We start from the raw sequence: 24,275 nt of genomic DNA on the forward strand, positions 1-24,275 counted from the left end.
TTGCCTTGGGCAGACGAGATCCCGGAATAAAGTCGGGACGCGGCTAAATTTTAACTATAGCCAAATGCTATAAAATTGTGTGTTAGCTCTAAAAAAAAGTCATTAGAAAAACGCGAGTATTCAAGTGAACTTTTAGATCTACTTTGATTTAATTCTTGTAGCAAACTCCCCCGGAAAAGTAGTGCAAGTGAAAAGAGTAATTGAAAGCTTTAGACAAACTTGGGATTTTTACACAGTAGATGCTGAAGGTCGATTCAGAAAGCATGAATGCAGTGGAGACGTCTTTGAAGCCTGAAAATGACGTCAGCGACGATAACGACGTTGAAAACAATGCGGAACATCAAGATGTCGATGATCCTGATGATGATGATGAGCCTCAATATGTAGAAGAAAAGGATGTTAAGGAAGAAGTGGATGTTAAAATAGAACCTAAAGATAAGGTGGTTGATGAAGATGGAGATACTCTGGAAGAGACATATGAAATCACCACTACTCGGCGTAAAACCACAACAACGAGGTACAAGATCCAAGAAGTAAGTTCTTGAGCGGCATTTACCTAATGTATTAGAGTATCCACGTGAATATGACGCGTTTTATGCTTGGCAGGATGTCCATATTATTATTGTGGGTGTTATTGCTAGTGTTATATATGCGGTTAAAGGTAGAGTAACCGCGAGAGATTTAAAACTGATCGTGGTTTGTCTTTTGCCGTTGAGTCGACGGGCTATTACGTTAAATTAATAGACCAATAACTCTGGTCTTATGCAACATAAAACTGTCAGGATGACTCCAGGTTGATAAATCTCTCAACCATGTATTTTTCTAGTTTCTCAACTAGCTAAAGGATAAATGAGCTTTTTTGTCGCTTTCTTTTTATGTATTTATGGTTTTAGTGATAAAGAGCTAGTTTCTAGGAATATATCTGACATATTTGGAGAGAATATTTTTTTTTATAACTGAAATGTTTTTTCTCTTCGAGTTATTGAAAGCCTGCTTCTTGAATTGAATACTAGTTGTTAAATAGTGTAAATTAGTGAAATTTAAAGAAAGAACAAGGAAATGGATTTTTCAGATAAAAAAATATTTTAAATTCTTGTTTTAATAGGTCTGCTTGTACTGAATTATTCCTTGACGTTAATGGAAAAAGAATCAATCGTACAACCACAAGTGATTACATGATACATATATACAACAAAATACATCTTTCCACGATTTGTCGGTATATTTTGCGTCATTGTCAAAGACGATTTTAGATTCTGGCAAACGTACTGGTATAACTTCTCGTCTTCGACGCCGGCGTGGAAACATAAATTTCACGAATTCGGCAGATGTTCACTGTTTCGATGGATCCAATTCAATTGTAACTTCCGTTCATGCATACAGCTCATATATTAATATACTTTCATCTTTTATGATTATTTATGATCATCTATTCTTCTGTTAGAAATTAATTTTTTCTGGATGTTTTATTCATGTTCATTTTTTTACTTGCTTGTAAATGAAAACTCTTGAAGTTTCTAAGATATTTTTTCTGATCAATTTATCCTTGTCTGTTGTACTCTTTGATTTGATTGATATTTTGGTAAATATATAAGGATCAGAAAGATTCAAGCAAAACGTATGTCGATATGAAAATAGCATCGAGGTCGAAGCCAAGTGCTTTCTTGATCAACAGTCTCGTTTATTTCCAGTGATGTTCCAATTGATTTCCTTCAATATCATTCATGTTTCATAACAATTATCTTATTATTTGTATTAAAAAAAAAAAAAATTACGTAATATTTTTTCTCTCGAGAAATTTGAAATAATTAACAATATGAAGTATTTAGCATATTCATTCTGACATCTAAAGCCAAAGGTTTTGCAATTTTCAAAAGCCTCGGACTTAATTCAGAGGTTGTTCTAGATTTTCACGAAATTTTTCCGTTGCCTAGAAATGTCATGTAACCATTAAATGGAAGGTTCAAGGTCATGGAAATATGAATTTGCAAAGTTAATAGTCGTGAAGACGTCATTCTCATGAGGTAACAGTCGTTCTTTTTGTGTAATTTTCATTCGTTGACGTCAAAAATTACTTCGCCGTCACTCCTGACGTTTTTCTATGTCACTCAAGTAAATTTTGATTATGTTGGCGTACTGTTAAACTCACAAGAACTTTCGTGAAGACGTAGACAGATGTCCGATTCGGCGTCATTATTTTTGAAATAGTCGTGAGCATTTGCAAGTTGAGCTTAACAATAGTTCCTCATTAAAATACTACTGTCTGCATGTCACGTTATAAATTCTACAAAGTATGCAAAATTTTCAACAATCAAACATCCCGTACACACTTTAATTAACATGATTGTTGTATTTTCTGATAGACATTCTGGGTGGTCAATTTGATTGATGGGTTTATTAAACGGTTAACCGGAAGTTTTGAGTTCTATTTGTGAGAACTAAGCATCAAACGGTCGTAGACTTACCGGTCATCCACCGTACAAATATAAATGTGACGACAAACGATGGACAAATGACTATGAACAACGACGACATTTTGCTCTTACGTGTTACGACAAAGTGTCGAGCAAATTCACGATTCGCATCGTTGATAAAAGATAGAAGAGTAACTCATGCAGTTCTAGAAGTGCCTGCTCATTATAAATCTATCATTTCCGTTTTCCAGTAATCATCACAAAGTCTCTTGTGTTATGTATACAAAAGTCTTCTAGAGATCTAGACATGTGGATTTGAATTAAATTCAACTGATCGGGAACACCATTTTTTTTTTAGATATAAATAATCAAATTCATATTTAGTAGTTGGAGTTCTATTTTTAACATTGTATTTTTGATTGAGAAAAAGATTCTTTTCCTCTGTTATGTTTGCTTATCATTAGGGGTTTTATGTAAATAAGTTTTAAAATAAAAATATTTTTATAAATAGTCAACATTTAGATATTATTTGTTATTTAACAAATAAAAACCAATTATTACATTAAAATTTTTTTGATTACAAAAATTTTTTTGTAAGCTTTAGTAGAATTCTTTTAATAGTTAAAAAGCATCGACATGCTTAAATAAAATGATGTTTTCACTTTGAACGACATGTTGTAACATCACATGTGTCATATCAAAAATTAGAACTATCTTATGAGCAGTTGCTAAATTAGTGTTTACTTAATAATTGGTGCTTAATTAGAAAACAATCATCTTTTCAGTTTAAGAATACTATTTTCTTCAATTATCACTACTAAGTTTCTCCTCAGATATATTCGTAGAATAGAAATGCATTTTTATTAAGATAAAGATGTTTATGAAAATTCAATATAAATAGAATGGAAATAAATATAAAAAGTTTATAGAGCTTTGAAGAACTTTACTCTAAAAAAATTTCAATTAGCAACTATCTATTTTTTCTGAGTTATTAATTATTATAAATAATAAAAAACAAATTTTTATTGTTAGCTTATAGAAAAGAATGGATTTAAAAATACTACAGCATGAAACATAATTTTTTTTATTCAGTCTACATAGAAATAAACTCTTTTGAGCCAATCAAGTAGTATAACCCTATCGTATGTTACACCTTTTTTTAATAGTCAAATTAATTGAACTTGAGCAAAGGAAACAATAATTTCGGTAATATTTTATCAAATGCTTAGTATTAGTGATGTAATATTCTAGGCAGAATCGACAATTTAATGCAGCAATGGAATTAACTGCTCCATTTATTCTCTAAAGGCTTCAAATTAGCTCAGTCTGCTCCACTTCATCATCCTTAGCAGTTCTGATTATTAATTAGAAGTGGCTTCAATTTGGAAATAAACTGCCCAGGACTTGATGAAATTTATGTTTTTGCTTGCAATACATCAACATTAATATGAAATATTATTAAAAATTAAAAGTTATTTACTTTTTTTTTAACAGTAAAATTTCTTCTTAAGAAAAAAGTTATTTCAATTAATTCGATTTAAAGAATAATTTTGGATAAGAAATTATTATGCAAGTAAGATTCATTGTAGTGAAATGACAAAAAAATCAATTATCGACTCTAATTAAAATGAAATAATGGCTCTGAGGAGATAAATGGAATAATTTCGTAGTAAATCCTAATTAGCATTGGAGTAAATAGTGAACTGGAATGAAATAGCCGTAGATTTGACACAAAGCCTGACAGAATCGACAGCTGGGCTCGGTTGGCCTGAAAGCTTAAACAGGAAGTGACCACTCGATCTAGAACTACAGGAGCCAGATGAGAGAAATAGAGAGTAAATGAGGCAAGATAGAAATACCGACAAAAGTGAACTGAATATATGTGCCTACTCTCCACTATTATATGTATAGTGTAATTTGATGATCGTCAGTCTTAATGTCATTTTAATGGCATTTTGGATGCCAATATAGTGGATATAACAAAACGTTACCAGCTGTTCAGCTTATCGAAATCATTTCATGACTTTCTCTCTTTTAAAAGTTTTGCTTTCTTTCTATCTCTCTGTTGTCAACAACTTTTGTAGCAACCGGCACTTTCAAAAAGCTCAAAATAAAATACATCGTCGTTCTTTGCTCCCGTTATTTTTAATTTTCAATTTACACACTTTTCTTTCTTTCCCTTTCTTTGTGAATTTCCATCATTTAAGAAAAACCCGTGATATTTTTATGCATATTTATTTTTTTAACACTTTGGCATTTTAACAAACATTTTGTGCATTTTTTATCTTGAAAATATTTTTAGATAGTCAAATAAATAAAATATTTGCTTTATTGATATTATTATTGGACTGATTTAGTTGTGCTGAAATTTAAATACAATTTATTCGAGTTTTGGAAAAGCACGAGCTCTTTTGCGTTGATCTCTGCAACCTTGAGGAAAATGAGCCTAGAGGCCGTGACTCTCTCACGTCGTATTTATCACGGGTATTAGTGGTGTGCTAAATGGTCTATAAATTTAACCTCGTTCGCGCTTCTCTTAGATACAAAATGTGAAATGTTATATTAATTCTGCAATAGACTCTTCCAAATGCTCATTAACGCTATACTTTCTTCTTAATTAATTAATATGCACCACTTTGTATGTCATAGCATCATTTATTTTTCGTTATTTATTTATCCGCATCATTATCAAGCTGTTCTATTTCTTCATAGTCTTTAAGACAATTCGCATTCTTTTAAAATGTGCAATAAATTGGATTTCATAACAAATTGACACAATAGAAAATTTTTTAAATTTCAAATTTATGAATCGATACATGCATAAATAATTCTCTGCTTAAAAAATTTATTTCAGAATTGATAGAAATATTTTTAACGGAACTATGATTATTGATGATGGAAATTTTTTTTTCACTTTTCTGCAATTTATTTGAATTTTAATAATCGCTTTTCTGCTATTGGTTGTGAGATTACGTTTTTTATCAAAGTATTAAGATTTTATCGACCAATTATCAATCCTTTTTCTTCATCAGATAAAACCAATATCTTTTTATTGGCAATTCTAAAAGTCGTTTGCGAATTCTATCTCCGAAGGTATCTAAAAGATTTGCAAGCTCTGAGCGACATCTAACATCTATCCAATGTACTTAGTCTTGATTTATAAATAAACAAGGTATTTATAAAAGGCTTTTTATACCTAAAAGTTACCTTTTATTTATTTTATTATAAATTTTTTCATATAAAACTGCAATAATAAACAAGACTATTGCGATTTATTTTATATATAATTTAATCTACAAAGACTGGTGTACGCTTGATAATATTTTTTAGATATCACAAATATTTTTTCCTTGAAAACTTATAACTAATAAAAAATTTCTCAACATTTTTTTTTTAATGAAGTATAATATTGATTGATTTACATCACTATTATATAAACGGAAGAGTTAGACCGTGCCAAATATTATTTTTACATTCACAAATGCTTCGTCAGTTCAAATGTGTTTCGGAAATTTCCCATTCCACATAAATCCTTCGATTAATCATTCTGTCTTTTATTTATATTAATAAATTATGTGGAGCCATTGTCAACGACAAATTAATATTTATGGATTTCAACAAGATTATTGGGATTAAAATATTTGGCAAATTTTTTTTATGCAAAATATGAGAAATATGTTTTCGGCTAGTAAATACACAAAATTCAGTTCAAAACTTACATAATTATTGTTTTAGCAAAAAAAGAGAGTGTTGAAGTAGTTGAAAAGTCAATAGTGGCTGGTATTTATTTTGCACATGCTAATTTTTTGCTAATCAAATAATGTTTTTTTGATGTTTATGAGCAAGAATTGGCCTCCCGCAATGTTTCTAAGGCCATATTTCACTGGTATTCGTCACGCCCGTAGTGTCTGTCTGCCTAATTATACCGAGATCTCAGTATTTCTGGAAACACAGATGTAGAGTACATTGTAGACACATACGGTTGGCGGCTCTAGTCTGTCGGGGGTGCTTTCCTCTTCGCCTGGACCTCAGTCTGGCGTGGTCCATTCGCGGGAACACGCAAATCTCATCTTCTTTTGCGGTTTATATTGTCAGAACCTAGCTGTTACCACGTGGAATGAGTGAATTTAATAATCTTCCATTGATTATTTTCATATTTCATGGTGATATCTGATGTTTTGATTGGTTTCTGTGATAAACAGTTTTTGAAGTGGACCAACATTTGGTTTTAAAAATAAGAAATATTTGTGATATATTTTAGTGAAAAGGATCTTTAGTTTCTTGTTTGGTATTTGGAGTTAAGTATCAGCTATCATGGCAACTACTGAAGTCTTTCAAGACTGGGATAGTCCTTACGAAACCATTTCTTCGCGGACCACAACAAGAAAGACAACAACAAAAACCACTCATCAAGAAGTTATTTCGTCGTCGAATAACAATGGGGTAGAGTTCGATTGACCAACTAATTTGCATTCATTTGTTAACAATACTCATTACAATAGATGAAAATGAAAAATTATACCAATAGAATTTTTCGTTAGATAACTAGAAAATTTTATCGAAAGTTGTAACGATTACTATTTGTTATAACAACGGTAATTTATTGAAAAAGAAATATATTATTCTTAGATAAATGAATTTTGCTTCCAATTTGCAAATTTTCTTAAGCATAAACATTGCTAATAAGCATCCATTTAGTTGTAAGAATATTATTATACAAATGCAAATTTTTCATAATTATAAGAAATACAAATAAAAATTACAGCAAAAAATATAGTGGTATTTAAATTAAGTAATTTCATTGTTAATTATTGGATTTTTAAAATAAATAATAATGACACATTGTAATAAAGTATAAATTTAATAACAAAGAAATTAAAAGCTATTTTTCGCCATTATGCGAATTTTATTGCTAATAATACATGCAATTTTATTTATAAATACTTTTCGAAATTTATTCTTCGAAAAATAAAACATTATTTTAATATAAAACTTGATTCACTACAATAATAAAAAAAATTTCATAATTCAATCCAACAAGCTTTTGCATTCATTTTCTTAAAAAAACCCACGTTATTATTAAACTATTCTAAAACAAGCTTATTTAATTTTTTATTATCATTATCTAATAATAATAATAAAAAATAATTATTTATTGTTATTGTTATTATAATCATTTTTTCTATCAATCTATTATTATAAAACACAAAGAATCTTTTATAACTTTAACAATGATTATCCAGTTATTATGAAGCAAAGCTATCCACAATTTTTCAACTATGACTAGCTCGAAATCTCTCCATCGATTTACAAACAATATTTTGCCTCTAACATTTTAATGCTTCCGGAAATGCCCAAGTTAGCTGTATTTATTTGCCATATAACATTTTATTGGTTATAAAGTGTTGCAAGTGCAAAAGCAGAAGTGCACAGTAATGATAAGTTTCCAAGGTTTCCAATGCATTAACGTAATTTTACAAAGTATCTGCTGATAGCTTTGATGATTTTAACGGTTTAAGTGTAAGCATATCCTATCCATTCAAAACATCCAATTTTTGTTGTTCTACGGAGGAAAATGGTGATTGCATTTTTATGAAAATTTATAAATAATATTGCCTGGGTTACGAAAGTTTTTGCAAATTATCTAGGATTGTTGCCAGGCATTCAAGGTAATGTTTGTCTTCAATAATCCGGAAAACATGATGATATCTTGCAAATGTTTAAATTTCTTTGACGTCTCTTCAACATGCTGTATAATAATTTATATGTTAGAACATTTTTTTGGCTTCCTTAATACTTACATCGCATATTACATCCTTTCATTTATTATGCTTAACACATACAAAATACACTCTCTTTCTCTTTCACTGATTTTCGATTTCTCAATAAATTTACTTTTGTTTCTATTGAAGTTTCTAACTGCCAGGACGGAAGTTCATGATGGATTTTTTCATGCGCATGCCATCGGAATGCAAATAACACGACAAATAAATTTATGTCTTTTGTTCTCTTCATGATGAGAGACAACGAAAACTATTTATGGAGACAAGACATTTGGCAGAGAGGTCAACAAGCAGCTGTACTCTGTGCTTTTCTTCAACGAATCCCTTTCATTCTTTATCTGGTAAATTCCATCTATTGTTCAGATTCATCCTTTTTGTCTCCAACTATTATTTTACCACCAAAATAGTACACATTTTGCATTAGATTAAAATTAAATGAGCCTTTCACTAGAATTTTTATAAATTCTTCAGCACAAAGAGTTCATAAATGATTGGAATGTAATGTTATTATTAATTAAGTAGATTTTCTAGAAGAAGCCAATTTATATATGCTGTTATATATAATTATAGACTAGATCTTGAATATGATAGCTATTATAGTGGTTAGATTAATGAATAGGTAAAATAAATCTGCCAAATTAACGATAATTGTTGTTTCATGAGTGAAGTTATTTTGTAGGAAAGAACTTTGCGTTTTAAACATTAGTTTCATCATTTTCATTTAATAAATTCAACTAATTAATTCTTTTGACATGAATTTTATTCTTCATTAATTAACAGATTTTAGTATTGTTATTATTAAATAATTAATTAAATAATTACTTGATAAGAATCAATTTCGTTTATTTTTAATCAAGTTCATTGTCTTCATAAAAATGCTCTTGATCAAATCAACTTGGGAATAAACTTTATTATCACCTGTATTGTCTTAAAAACCTACATTTAGCAATAAATAATAGCTATTGATATTTTATTATGAAAATATTTCTTGCAAGATTTTTTTTGCATTGACAGTTCTATTGTCTTTACCAGACTACAATTGATAAAGAAATTCCAACATTATAATTCATCTTTTGAATACTTTTAAGTTGAAATTTTTGCAATAAAGCAAATCTACTGCTTCTAATTGTATTTTCACTAATAAACCAATTCATAGAAAAATAGTTTGTTTTTATATTAGAATGTTAATTGCTAGCCTACCACGTTTAATGTGGTTCATCAGATAACTTTGTTGACTTGATGAATAGTTGTAAAAATGAAATAAATACATAACATAAATTAATTAGCCTAATTCTCATGAATTGTTTTGCGATTTCTTTGCCCGGGCAATAATAAATCGAAAAGAAAATTCTGATTCTCATTAATTTAAATAGAAAATTACTTTCTAACACTTTACAGTACTTAAATGTATACTCGTGTTTTTTTAGAACTTATAAACAAACTTGGTTAACAAGAGGTAGTGTGGTAACGAGTGATATCATCGCATCAGATACAGAATATGACATCATCAATGTCCCTGGATCCTCAATTGCCTTTTTCATGCTTTTAAAAAAAATACTAAATAGGTATTTTTAGTTTAGAGGCTGATAGATTGAATGAAGTTAAATGTTTTGATATTATGTAGCAATTGAAAAGGTATCAGTGTGATTGAGTAAAAATAGAATGTGAAGAAAAACCTTGACACATGCTTTATCCCAACTGGTGGATCTCTAGATAGAGAGGTGAAAGTTGATTGTGGTAAGAGAGTAGTTTTACTGCTAAGTCTTCTCTTTACTTGGGACTCTATATTCATTCAACAATGCCACTAGTCAACTACTATCTCTCCCACATGCTTACTCACGATCTAACAACTCCCAGTTCCAGTATAATATTCTGGCAGTTGCTGGATTACACTCCAAGTGATAACACCCACTTATTTTCAAATTATTCTACTACTGCTTCTTGCTGAAATAACTACTGTTAGTGGTTGTGATTGGTTTTAATGATTGGCCATTTATTTTAATGGTGAGCTGAAATAATTTTTTTATTGATAATATTTTGCTTCAGATTTTGTAAGAAAATTTTATTAATTTGCTTCAGAAATTTTTAATACCACTATTTTTTGAATAGTTTGAAATTTTTATTTGTCTTAGAGCGAGTTAAATTTAAGAAAAAGTGTTATTTACATAGAAGGAGAATAGGTTCTTTGTTTTTATATAAACTGCGTAATATTTGACCTTTAAATTGTAATTATTAACAGTCATTCTACTTCTTCATCACAAAAATCTAAGTATAACTATAGAAGTTGTGAAACTGATTATTAATAAATGAAACCACTCCCAAAATATACTTCTAATAACATAATGAAAGTAAATAAATAATTTCATCAAATTAGTTCATTTGATATACTTCTAAATTATAAAATCTTCAAGTTCTGTCAATTTTTTGAAATAAATATTCTTAGCACTGTCAAAAAAATTTTCAGTCTTTTGTTTGGAAAAAAATAGCTTTTGTAAAGAATAATAAGTAGTTAACATTTATCAGAAAGTAATTTCGCGTATTGTATTGGTTGAATCATCAATCTTGGCGTTTACTGACCTGCCGCGACGAAGAGTTACGACATATAACGGACATAGCACGTGCTTAATGTTTTACAATCGATTCTGTCCGCTTTGATACGTTACCTTCATGTGTGTAAAGATGCATTTAACGATTGGCAAATGAAAATAGAATTACGGAGGTACTTATATAGCTGAAAGCTAAACTTAATACCAAGTTTTATTCAATACATAAATGACATATCGCTAATAAATGTACATTCAAATGAATGCACAAAGAAAACGTAAGTATATTTCTAGTTAATAACAAAACGTGAGTGAATGTATTTTGTCCAAGTGCCGGTAGATACTTTGGCAAACACATTCGCGACATTTTCGTTTCATTCACACGCTCGAGTTCTATTTGTAGAGACTCTAATTTACGGAAACATAAGAATATCATTGAAGAGAATACCATTTGATTCATTTAATACTACTGTTCATTAACAAATTGATTTTGTTTTTGACTAATTACATTAAGTAACGTATATACAAGATTAAAATGTTAAGGTCTAAGTTAATTTCATGCGTTATTCCAACCTTGTTGTATTACAGATATAAATCACATATGTTTTTTATGAGCTGGTAATTATATGTGATCCTTACGTCATAAACAGTTTTCTCTTGAAAATAATTGATTGCTCATTAAATGATATAATCAAGCAATTATTATACACTTTTTATATCAATACTTTTAGACACAATTTTCTTGATGAATGAAAATATTTTAGTTAATCTCAATATTATCATCTTTTACAAAAATATTTGTACAGATATATTCAGTAGAAAAATTATTTACTGGAATTTCTTTTTTTTTGGAAATCGCATGTTTTATAGAAATGTAAAGTTTCATCAAGTTAGTGGATGAGGAAATAAGAAAATAAACAAATCGTTTTTTTACAGTTGATTTGATTGCCAGTTTAATAACCTGTGTTCTAAATTTATGATTTTCATCCGCAACATCTGTTTTTTATATATAAGATATTTTTTATTTTCTCATATGCGAAAATGAACTTCACTAAATAACTTCTCCACTATTTTTCTTCATTTAAAATTTTTTATTTTTATCGTTAGTATTTTTTTCTATCGTCGTAAACGTTATACCGTCTTTAAAATTCTTCCTGTAACATTACCACAACGGTCGCTGAACGTCATGATCTACGGAGCGAATCGTGTAACGCAACGATTCACACAATAAACTTAAAGAACTTGTACCTGTACCGGTAAATACATTCAACAAAAGATAAGAAAGAATAAGAAAGAGTAAAAAAAGAAAAAGACACCATTTGTGGTTTAAAACCAACCACATTGCGTGTATCTAGACAATTAACTTAAGCGAATCTTCTCGAATGCTGTCTTTTCATTTTTTCTTTTCCGGAAGAAAGTGCTTTACAAATCATTTATAATCTCGAATATTTCAAAGAGTTTGTCGAACAAATTTTGAAAAAGATCCAGAATTATTTCCGTTTAATTTTAAAAGCTTCTTTCCATCAATCAAAAACAATCTAAAAACAACTCTTTGAAGAAATAATAATAATGTATATGAAACTAAATGCGTTATTTTTTCCGCATTTTGTTGAGGTCTATACTCTATATCATTTTTTTTTCATCATGTCAACAAGATATTAGATTTCTTAGTAAATCAAAAAAATGTGATCTTATTATAACTACAGATGCAAAAATTGACATGGAACATATATTAAATAGACAAAGAGTTCGGTTGTTGTGACGTAGAAAGCAACTAATAAACGATGTAAATTAATCAGAAGATTGCTGAAGAATCTTGTGTCCCAGCATAATAAGTTTGCCAAGTTCTTTGGCCAGGCGTTTCAACATACAGGACACGAGATAATTCGTTGTTTCCGTTTTAAATTTCACATATTTAACACGAAAGTTATTCTTTGTTCCCAACTTTTGACGTTTATCATTCTGATACTCAAACAATCTTAGCAATAAAGTAGAGGTTAGTCAGCAAAAGAGTTTGATTTCTTGCAGTTGGAAAAAAAATTGCATCCACGTGGCAATGACCTAGAATTTCTTATCGTTCAGTGTCTCATGTTTTTATGAAGCGCAACAAATAGCGCATGAATGAGAAGTAGGGTGATTTTATTATGATAGATATACAGGAAATGATAAATAAAAATTAATATTCCAGTTAGCCATCATTCGGGCCTAGGTCACGGGCGTTAGATTTGGTCTGTGTTTGTCTCTTGGTGGGTCCTCAAACGTTTGTGCGGGCTTGTTAGTTCACAAGAAGGCCAGTGGCCGCGCTAGTGCTCACTATAAATAATCACAGCACGGGTGATGTCCAAGTATAGACCTTTGGGTGGTTGCCAGATGAGCGAGGAGGCTTCAGCTATTTTCTGACTCCTGTCGCCGGTAAAGGTACAGAACGATGGACACTCCAATCAAAACCTCCTGACGTTCAACAAGATCCTCGAAGAAGAGAATTGTAGAAGAAAAAAAAAATACACTTTTATTTCCTCAATTCCTTTCTTGTTACTGTCGTCAACTTCTCATGACCTTGGAGATTTAAAGACCTTGATGTCAGTTAAAAAAAAAAATGAATGAGATTTGTTTGTTTATTTAGGCGAACAAATTTGTACAAGTCATTTTAGAAGCTTATGGCTTTAGAAATCACTGGATAAACATTTTTTCTTTGGTGATGATCATTGGAATGGGTTTTTAAAAGTGGTATTTTAATGATTCGAGAATTAAATCGTAGTTTAATACGTAGCATGCCGTACATGAATACGTAATGTAGCAAGTACGAAGACTGATGATGGATTTAAGCGGCACGAATGGGTCACGGTGAATCGTCTCGCGATTCTTGCCGTCAAATACTTGGCGAGTAATGGCGCTTAGTAGAGGACATGTTTTTGCAATTAATTTTAGCTTGAAAAATAATCAACTTTTTACATCGCGATCTACTGTATAATTTAACTATAAAATAATTTGTCTAATTATAATGGTGTCAACACCATCAAGAAGTGACGGAAAAATCTTCGCTAATCGTCAGAGAAGAAAACTGAATAATTTTTTATGTAATTTAAAAAATATCAATAAACTTTGTATTTTTTAATTAATTATTCATAGAAAATGAATGATAATCAAATGGTTGAGATCTAGAAAAATCTTATTTGAATTCAAATTCCGCGCCACTGGAGAGCGATAACGTCAATACATGCGTAGAATCGATGCGCAATAATTTTTTACCTATATCACCTTGTCGTCAACTCGCGATATTTCTCCAAAATATTCTAGAAATATACAGTATATTCTATCCGCAATAATTTTAACAAATTCCTAAATATTAAAGAAAATTGGATGTTTGAATTTTTGTAACACTGATAAGAATTTTTTTTATTGTTTTGTCACTAAAGAGTGGTTCTGGAGTTATCATATATGCAGTATATGCGTCAAAGGGCGCTGCCTTAGTCACGACAGGTCAGTCTGTGTCGAGGCGTGTGTTGATGAAAAGTGGGTGAGGTTCGTATTTAATTTATCACAAATTTGACCTTATAAGTAGTTAGGAAATCAACACTTGCTAATATCCAAGCATAAGATCAAGGTTTTAATTAATCAAATGGTAGGACAAATAATTGTAGCACGCGATAATCAATCATAAAATCATAAAGACGCGTATCGGCTTCTTCCGTTGGCTCTTGCCAATTTGGCAGACTGCTTGTCAATGAAAATCGATCCGGAATTAAAGGGGTCAGGGGTTATGGGCTAGCTTAGATCATTGTCTAAACTATTGTCACATCGTTTTAAGATTTGCCAGTTGATTGCCAGCTACCGTAGGCTTTTTTCCATGCTGATCTATTATTTTATCATTATTTCATACATTGATTAAGTTTAAACCTCAATAGATTTTAATCTCGATTTAATTTGGTGTTGATTATCTATTTTTGTTTACTAGACTTCGGCGTCACATAAAACAACAACAATGACAACAGCAGCAAAGCTGTATGGCAAAGATCTCAGTGAATATGATGACGTTGATGTGGATGAACTTTTGTCACAACTGACAGATGAGGAAATTAATATTTTAGCAAAGGAGGTTGACCCTGATGTAAGTTAATTATCTTTCATATTATTTAATTTGAACAAAAAATCATTAGGAAATGAAGTGATTAAATAATTTCATTCTAATTCTATAAATATTTTGAAACATTTTTAAATATTATTGATTAATATTCTGTTAGAGTAAATACGTTAGACTGTGATGCTTATTTACCAAGTTGTCCATTACGCAAGCTAACAAGATTAATGGTTACATTTTGAGATTATGATAATATTGGCAATTATGTTATTTAGGATAGTTTTATGCCACCATCGCAAAGATGCAGTTATGAGTGCAATAAGAGTCCAACGGGGCCATTGAACCGTAAGAAGCTGATTGAACACATTAATAAACAAGCTCTTGAAACTCCAGATATTCCTGAACTGAAACCTTACGTACCTGGAGTAATTAGAGGCAAAAAAGTAAGTGAATAATATCAAATATCCAGGGTGATCCAGAATTATGTATAAAGATTTTACCCTGTGTATATTATTAACCATTTTCGTGTTAAATATTTTTATTTTCAATTTTTTTTAATGTAGTGGGTTCCACCTCCTCAAGACAACATCAAAGAAAAAGAAGCAGAAGAACAAATTTCTATAGATTTAGGCGAAGAATATGAACAAGCTTTATCTACGGCCACTCAAGATGAAATTATTGACTTGGCAGGTAAAGAGACTTCAAGATTGTTTGTTCTAATCACTTTTTTAGATAAGAAAAAGATTAGATTTATATTTAATGATCATTTGTACTAGTTGTTATATCTATTGAATCATAATTTTTTTTAGTTTTATGTTCTATAAAATGTTAAAAAGAGCATTTAAAATTTATTTTTAATTTTTTGTTAATATTGATTCTCTAATAATTCTTGTGTGTTGATTACGGTTCCTCATTCATAATCATTAGTACATAAAAATAATCATCATTTATTTATTACTTTTTGTTATAAATTAAGAATCAAACTTTAATTAAGTGGCCTTGTTAGATTATGTAATTAATGATGGCATATTGCTATGTATTTGCAGCTATTCTTGGATTCCACTCGATGATGAATCAAGATCAGTATCATGCATCACTCTTAAACTCTGGTCAGCCTGTTGGTCTCGGTTGGGATGGAATCACCAAAGCAAGTCAACCTAAGGCTTATCCTATGGAACCACCTAATGATACAGATGTTGATGCCTCTATCAAACAAGTTCGTGAGGATGATCATACACTTATTGACCTCAACCTAAATAACATCAAAGTGAGCTCGTAATAAATTTAAATTGATAATAATTTGATTTAAAATTCATAATTGTATATAATTATGAGTAGACAATCATAGCAAGTTTTGCTAAACCTAATATTTTGATAGAGAAATTAATTAATTTATTTTTCCCTTACACAGAATATATCTGATGAACAATTCAACAAATTATTTGAAGCCCTAGAGCAAAATACACATTTGGAATCGTTGAGTTTAACTAATGTAGGTTTAACTGATAAAACAGCGCAGAGGTTGGCTGAAGCAATGGAGAAAAATTCAACACTGCGTATTTTAAAGTAAATATATATATTTTTTTTTACAAATGAATTGAAAAATTTTAACAATTTTATTAATTTTTAATTTATGTCTATAATTGATATATTAAACGATGATTAATATAATAAAAATTTTTTTTTCAGTGTTGAAACAAACTTTATCAGTCCCCCTGTAATGGTGAGACTTATCAGAGCTCTATTAAAGACAAAATCAATTGAAGAATTCCGATGCTCGAATCAGGTAAGATTATTATCTCTACAAGTCGATTACATCACCTTAATAGGAATGACAACAACGTTCATAATATAATAAAAAAATGTTTTATACAGAGATCACAAGTTTTGGGTAACAAGATTGAAATGGAAATAACACAATTGGTGGAACAAAATCCTACTCTTCTACGATTAGGTCTTCATCTCGAGTTTAATGACGCAAGACATCGTGTTGCAGCACACCTGCAGCGTAATATCGATAGGAGTAAGCATTATCATGTTTTTCATCATCTCATCGTGTAATTTTTTTCTTATCAAAATAGGAAATATCAGATCAACTTATATGATAAATATTACACTTATTCAATTATATAACAACGACATTTAAGACATTCAGGACGCTACTGACATGACTGAATTATTTATTTTATGAGCTTTTTCCGCAGTTCATTTTAGCTTGCTGCAAAAAATACTCTAGACTATATAATTATTTTTTAATTAATTATTGATTGTCGCTTTTAGAAGTTTTTCTATTATTTATTATAGCTTATATTTATTAATTTATTGATTGGGTATTTTTTCAAAAGCATTATTTTTCCCTAGATGGAAGCCAATGTATGGGAGATTATGGGGAATACAAATACAAATACTTCTAAGTCTTCATTATTCACTTCGTAGTCTATCATAGAGCTTTAAACTAGCCAATTCATCATTTCATCAAAACTTTTTTTTTCATCTTAGCTTTATTTACTTTTTTTATTTTTGCTAGCGGTATTGAGGTAATTACTTGCTTAATTAATTCTGCAGTGTTTTTTATTTTCATTCCCTGGTTGATGTCACTCATTTTTATTCATTAATTTTATTTTATTTCCTCATATAATAAAGTGATTATCGTGTGTGGCCTTTTTTTTATATTATTTCAATATTCATTGATAGATTTTTTTATCAATGTATAATATATTTTATTGAGGATTTGATTTGCAAAAATAATTTGTCAATGTTTGTTCACACAGTCTGTCGTGTGGAAGCTTTGGAACGTGCAAAGATTGTAGCAATAGGTTCGGGTCCTGCAGGATTTACTGTAATCCAAATAGAAGATAAAAAAGAAACAATTTAGCGCTCTTTTATTTATAGCGCAGTGAGTAATCAATGTATTCGATTTTTTTTATGTATCTAAAATCGTTTGAAACAATCATAAAGCTTGACAAAAATCCCCATTTGTTTTTTTCTTTCAAATATTTGTTTTACTTCAAGACTAAGTAAATGTTATCATGAAATTTTATTCCTTTATAAAATAAACAAATGAAGTATTTGGGACCCAAACCGAATAGCACGAGATATTTTTCGCATGTTTTTTATGTTATTTATGATTTCAATGTAAAAAAACCAGACTACATATAACGACAGAAATAAGACGAATTTTTAAAAATTATTTTTTGTTTTATAGCGACAGTTAAAAAATTTAATGATATTATAATGGACTTTTGATTTATTGATGTAGAGAAATTAAACAAATATTGTTTTTCCAACAGTACGGAAAGATCTTGCGTTGCGGCTAAAGTCTCGATTCTTTCAAATGAATCACAGGAAACCCGCTCTAATTAAGTGAAGGTAGACAGGGTTTGCGATTATTAATACCAAGCAACAATTAATTTCAAATTACTTCAGCATTTAAATAATTTGAGCATTTTAGAGTGTTTGACATGCTATTAACCACAATTCAGCTTATCTCTCGTCTATTTTATTCTAAATAAAACAATTAACACATGCGTCTGTGCTAAATTATAAAATTAATTAACGAAAAATACGTAAATTTAAATTACTCAATTTAAATAAAATTTTCTCTTTTTTTATATTTAATTGAATTTTAAAAATTCATGGTCTGATGACCTTATTAATATTTACATGATTTTTCTGATAATTGTTGAACCACATTATAAAGTACTCGATGTAAAAAAATTGTAATAATGATAATTGAGTTTTATTTCGTACATTGAATGTAATCCGGAGCTTCTATTCTCATCAGGGGATTTTCATGATGTTCTTCTCCCAAAGCTCAGCTCGTTAATTTCGCGAAACCCCGTCAAGCACGGATGAAGACATGACGCGTTAATTTACACGCGAACCGACACCCTACTGCGCTTCCATTTCTACCCCTCAACTGCAACCCTGGAGACCTTATAATGAACGTCCATCGCGTGACGCTGTTTCGACGTAAACGTCAACCGTCTGACAAGTTGACGTAGCCCTCAATTGTTCATTTTACACTCTAATTTTTAAAGTAAAAACTTTAGACGCATTCCGCACGGAAAATTTTGCGAGGTGTGAATAGAATTGGAGTGCCACATTCCGAAATTGTTTTTTTCTCTTTTTTAGAATCCATAATTTTTTTGATGCACTAGGTTTTATTGATACATCATTTAATTTTAACAAATTATAAACATAATTGAATCAATTGAACGTGAGGACTTTATTAACAAATTAGTTTTTCACTTCTCATTCGTATAATAAATTTGCATAATTTTGCATTCTCCATTGACTGAAATGAATTTTAACTTCATCAAAAATTTTCAGATTTTTCTAACTAACCAATGTATATTAATAATAATTAATTAACACTCAATCAAAATGCACAGACCAATGAATAAAACATACCTTTGAGAATGGGATGTTATTACAATTTTTCGTTCAGTTCAAATAAATAAAAATTCTACATAACATTGGTCTGTTCATTTAAATCAATATTTTCAATAAAATTAATATATTTATTCAAGCATGTCAATTAAATAAAAAAAAAAAATTCTTTATTAATTTAAAAATGACTTAAATGATCTGAAGAACGAAATTCGAATAACTTTGTGGTTAAATTGGTATTTACTTGTTAATTAATAATTATAACAAATAATTGAATTGTGTTTTGACGTTGATGATTAGACAATAAGCTAACAAGGTTAATGAATACTCGGATGTCTGTTTCAGTACGGCAATCTCGTCTCGGGGTCGCGACATCTTCATCTGACGTCCGCATGTCTAGGTAAGCAACATACAATACAAACATACAATATAGAGGATTATGTTATCACGTCAAACTGTGTGAATTAACTGACGTTTGTCATGCAAGGAATTAACACATTTTTACTACCCCCTATCTTTATGTTGAAGCTAACACCCAAAAGGCTTTAAAAATGTATTAAAACATCCTTAAAAAATATATATGTGATTAAACCATTAAAAAACAAGGGCATAAAAGAAAAAGAAGGGATGAATGACCTTTATATTCTTCTGTTTATCTCGCGCGTGCTCAAAATCTTATGGAGTTGGTATTATCGTCAAATCTCGACATGATATGTTTCTAGGTTCAAATTACTTGCATGCAAGTAATATTGTGATTAAACTTTGCGACAAAATCGTGTAATTGAAGAAAAAAAGTCCGTAATTTTTTTTTTCTGGACTAAATAATTTAGAGTAAACCAAGAAAGATCAGATTTTTATCTCATAATTTTCTATAAATAATCTTAAAAATACTCTAATCTATAATATTTATTTTCAAATACTCTATAAAGTTTAAAATAGTACCAAATTTTCATATTTTTTTGATAATAATTTTATATACTAATTTTTTCAAAATCGTCGAGATATACGTAAATTACAGAAAAAATGTTTTTTAATAATCAAAATTCATAAAGATATATATCATTGTCCCAACTATCAATTATTTGAATAAAACATTTCGACATTCACATGGATACCATTGTTTTTTCATCTATTTCTTTTGTAAACATTCCCTTTTTTCACGAATAGTTAAAATGAGAAAGTATTTCTTTGTGGGTATTCAAAAAAAATATTTTTTTTTAGTTGAAATTGAATTTTTTTCAATGTACTTTCGAACGTATATTTTGATTAGTTTTTTCAATTTACAAAACATTGGAAAAAGTTTTAAACACTTTTTTTCATGCGTGAAATCAAAAATTTTCAAGTAAATAGATAAATAAATTGTTACAATTTATTGTAATTATTTTAGAAATAATTTATTCTCTGTGAAATGAAATTGACTTAAACTCCATGGAATAGTTAGATACTGTTATTTCTGTTTCACTGACAGTGCTAATATTATTTAAAGATGCTTGGCATGTTACTTTTAATTACACTCTACGTAAAGAGTATCATTAAATAATATTAATATTCTACAATTGTTATTGTTTCACTTTAATAAAACGTAACATTAGAGAATACTTGCAATATTGACAGTGAAAGTTACTATATACAATAAAAAAAGCCGTATCGATCAAGGTATTGAATACAAATGGATTCATTTGCAACTCAGAACGGAAGCCAGACAAATAGACTGTAAAACCACGCTTCTAAGTTGCTTATGTACTACTTCCACCCTTGCAAGTCTGCCTCAAGTCTCGGTCTTCCTAGTATTTCTGTTCTGTTTTCACCTACGCAATACATCTCTAGTGGTTTTAGTGATCGGTAATCTTCTTGAATTGGGTTAACAGATCGATGAAATGGCAAACTGTAGTATGGGCAAAAGCCGCTTTTCTCGTGAAGGTAGAACGGATCTATGGAAATGGAAATTGAATTCGTTATCTCTAACCCGAAATTTTCTATACGTCGGTATTTTATTTTTATGTTATTTTATTTTATAACTGAAATTTTCGGCAAATTTGTAGAAAAAACATTCGAATATTTCAAAACATTTTTCATCTCTATGTCAAGTATTGCATTCAATTACGTTTATAAATTATTATTTTCAATCATTCATTTTTATTTTTTGAAAAGAAAAAATTTTTTTTATTAATTCTCTATAGTTTTTTATTCCTTATTTGCAACGGCAATTTTCAGTAAAAAATACGGAGCAAGTACTTTTAAACTGTGATCGCTGCTTTTGACAGATAATAATAATTTACGATATACCATTTTCACACTATTTCATGAAATTAAGTTTAAAATATTTTTCAATCTAAGCACTATTAGTTCTTAACTACTTATCTTTATTTATTGCTTTTACTAATGATCAGGAAATTATTATTAATATTTATTTATCATTAATTCTTTTTCTTTATTATTTTTTTCTATCTTAGATCAGCTAATGAAGAAGATTCTACGCAACAAAATAATTGGTCTGAACACAATCAAGACACGGTAAAAGCATCGGATAATGAAGAAGATGGCCGATAAATAAAAACACAAGAACAATTAAACATTTTTCATACGAATTCGACTATTATTTATTCACTCAGCTTTTTATGCAAACAAATACAAAGCATATATTATTAGTCAGTTAAATTAAGCATTAAAAAACAATGAAAAAACTTTTCTTTATTTTCTTCGATTATGAGAAAAAAAAATTTTTTTTGTTAATTATGGACATCTCTATCAAAATTAAATTTTTAATTCTTAAAATTATTTTTGGTAATAAGCATGTCTTTTATATCATACGATTTATTTTATAACACTAAAAAAAAAAATTTTATAAAATTCATTTTAATTGTAAAAAAAAAAAAAAAATAATAATAATTGAAGAAAATGATAATGAAAATTTTTTCAAAAACAACCTCGAGACGTGACAGCTTTGTCTAAAATTCTAATTAAAATAATAATGATAATATAATATATTTAACCTTTAATATTATAATTACCATTATTAATGAATAATTGTTATTATTACCATTCGATTAATGAGTATATTGATTATTTTAGCACCGCTATACAAGTAAATCTGTACATATTGTCTTTAATTTTGGCTTCAAAGCCAACTTTATTCATGTGTAAAGACATTGAGACATTTAAAAGTCTGTGTCTTTTTATTTTGTTTTTAATTAAATAATGCACGAGTGGAAGTACGATCCTGTAATTGTATGAGTGTCATTATGGCGAGAATAATTGGGCTAAAAGAAGATAGAAGCATTATTACTCTATATGTGATTCAGAAATTGTTTAAATTTTAATGGCATTAATTTAGTGCCTCAATATAAAAAATTGTATAATCCTTTTTAATATAAAAAAAACTCCATTTTTATTGTGTAACTTTTCTTCGTTTTTTCGTTAATGTATACTTTTTACTATTTTTTCCGAAGTGAAAAAATAATAAAATTTAGAATGGTAGATAATGGTAGAAATGAATAAATGAGTCAAGTATGCGTATGATGAAAAATCAATTGCGCTTCAATTGTAAGTGAGAATGAGAGGGAGAGAATGGCAAGTAGGAGGTGAGAGAAAAAATACAAAAACGGATTTGTCTGTATGTGAGAGAAAGGAATAATATAAAAAATAAAGAATGAGTGAGTGAATAAAAAGTGAAAAAGAATGAGAGAAAAAGAGAGAGAGAGAGAGAAAGGATGAAAAATACGATAAAGGAAAAGAGAGGAAGCAAGAAAAAGTTTAAAGATTTATTTAATCCGTTCCGCTCACTAGCCGCATTGATGTGATTCAATTTACATTACGTATGCTGATATAACTGTAACTGTATTCATAGAAAGAAATATGATTATACAAGAAAATTTGATAATACGATGATCATATAATGATGTGGAAGAGAAAGGAGAATATAAAAAATACAAGAAAATATATGATAATGCACGCGCACGATAAAAGCCTTGCTGCTAGCCTTATAATTGTAACATGAGATTTGAATAAAAGGATAAAAATGAATGTTTTTATTTCAATCATAAATGCGTAAAGGAATGTATCTTCCTTCTACCTTACATAATTTTATTATTTTTTTTTTGAAATTTAAAAGATTCATTAGAATTTAGAAACTGGCAGCTTTTGAACAAAAGTACCTAAATCTCCAGTTAGCAAACTTCATTAATGAATTTATTTTTTATAAAAGAAAATATTTTTTCAAGTTTTTTCCTATTATTTACTCTTTAAACAACTTTTACAATAAGTAGTTGTGTTGGAAAAGTTGATTTTTAACTTCCCAGTGGGAAGTTATAGTAATGGATCCGATTTTGCGAATCTCGAATATTGACATCTCTCCATGTTTCAAGGCCCCCAGAGTTGAATATGACATTTTTCCAGTGGACTTCTGTGTATGTAATCTTATCATTCTTTCCGCTGGGAAGTTAGTCGTGTGGACTTTTTGGGTTGCACCCAGACCTCTGCAGAGCATTGATATTTCTTAGTTGTTATTGGTTCTAGATTATCGAGAAGATGTGCTGTGTAATATTCTTTAGACAAATCAAGAAATCGTCATTGAGAATGTCATATTTTTTTCATTGTAGTGTGAATATGATTAACCCCTAAAGTCCGCTCACGTGTTAATCGCAAAGCTTGAGCGAACCAATCATAGATCCCGGTGGAAAAGCCGCGTGTCAAGGGTCGTTAGCAAGATTACATAATGCCTCATGAGCATACACTTCGAACTAATGTCTCCCACGAGTCATAAAAGCTATTACGTTACTCCAATGCTTGAAATTTGTTCTGTTATATTCAGCTTTCGATCATTATCCTTACCGAAACTTTTTTATCACTAATTACTGTAATTACTAACTAATTGTTCGTCTAATTTATTATTTCCATTGTGAAAACACTGCTTATATCAATTTCCACTGGCTTTTACAATCCATTAAAAACAGTAAATTACTTTCAACTTTACAAAAAAAATTCTGTTAATGAATATTTCATTTAAATATTGTCATGATTTAATATCAGACAAATACTTGATGTAAAAAGCTCCTGACATGAGTTT

General features: G+C 29.3%; 1 protein-coding gene across 7 annotated transcripts; it reads left to right on the forward strand.

The window, feature by feature from the left end:
• tmod (tropomodulin) lies at nucleotides 1-23,233 on the forward strand. 7 transcript variants are annotated; one of them, XR_004691121.1, is made up of 12 exons: nucleotides 1-533; nucleotides 14,696-14,848; nucleotides 15,094-15,261; nucleotides 15,382-15,508; nucleotides 15,865-16,085; nucleotides 16,230-16,384; nucleotides 16,508-16,604; nucleotides 16,694-16,841; nucleotides 17,180-17,355; nucleotides 17,590-17,714; nucleotides 19,556-19,610; nucleotides 21,664-21,747. XR_004691121.1 is itself a non-coding variant. In XM_035094036.1 (10 exons), the coding sequence occupies exons 1-10, from the start codon at nucleotides 240-242 to the stop codon at nucleotides 21,758-21,760; spliced, it is 1,515 nt and encodes a 504-aa protein (XP_034949927.1). In that variant the 5' UTR covers nucleotides 1-239; the 3' UTR covers nucleotides 21,761-23,233. The 7 variants fall into 7 exon arrangements, 5 of the variants coding, with proteins under 5 accessions (XP_034949927.1, XP_034949928.1, XP_034949930.1 ...); XR_004691120.1 differs by lacking the exons at nucleotides 17,180-17,355; nucleotides 17,590-17,714 and adding an exon at nucleotides 18,109-18,187 and having other exon boundaries at nucleotides 21,664-21,751; XM_035094036.1 differs by lacking the exons at nucleotides 17,180-17,355; nucleotides 17,590-17,714 and having other exon boundaries at nucleotides 21,664-23,233.
• The last annotated feature ends 1,042 nt before the right edge of the window (nucleotides 23,234-24,275 follow it).

The sequence above is a fragment of the Chelonus insularis genome, unplaced genomic scaffold (genome assembly GCF_013357705.1).
Source record: "Chelonus insularis isolate UGA/USDA-ARS -01 unplaced genomic scaffold, ASM1335770v1 scaffold_303_pilon, whole genome shotgun sequence".
In the NCBI taxonomy this organism is placed as follows: domain Eukaryota; kingdom Metazoa; phylum Arthropoda; class Insecta; order Hymenoptera; family Braconidae; genus Chelonus; species Chelonus insularis.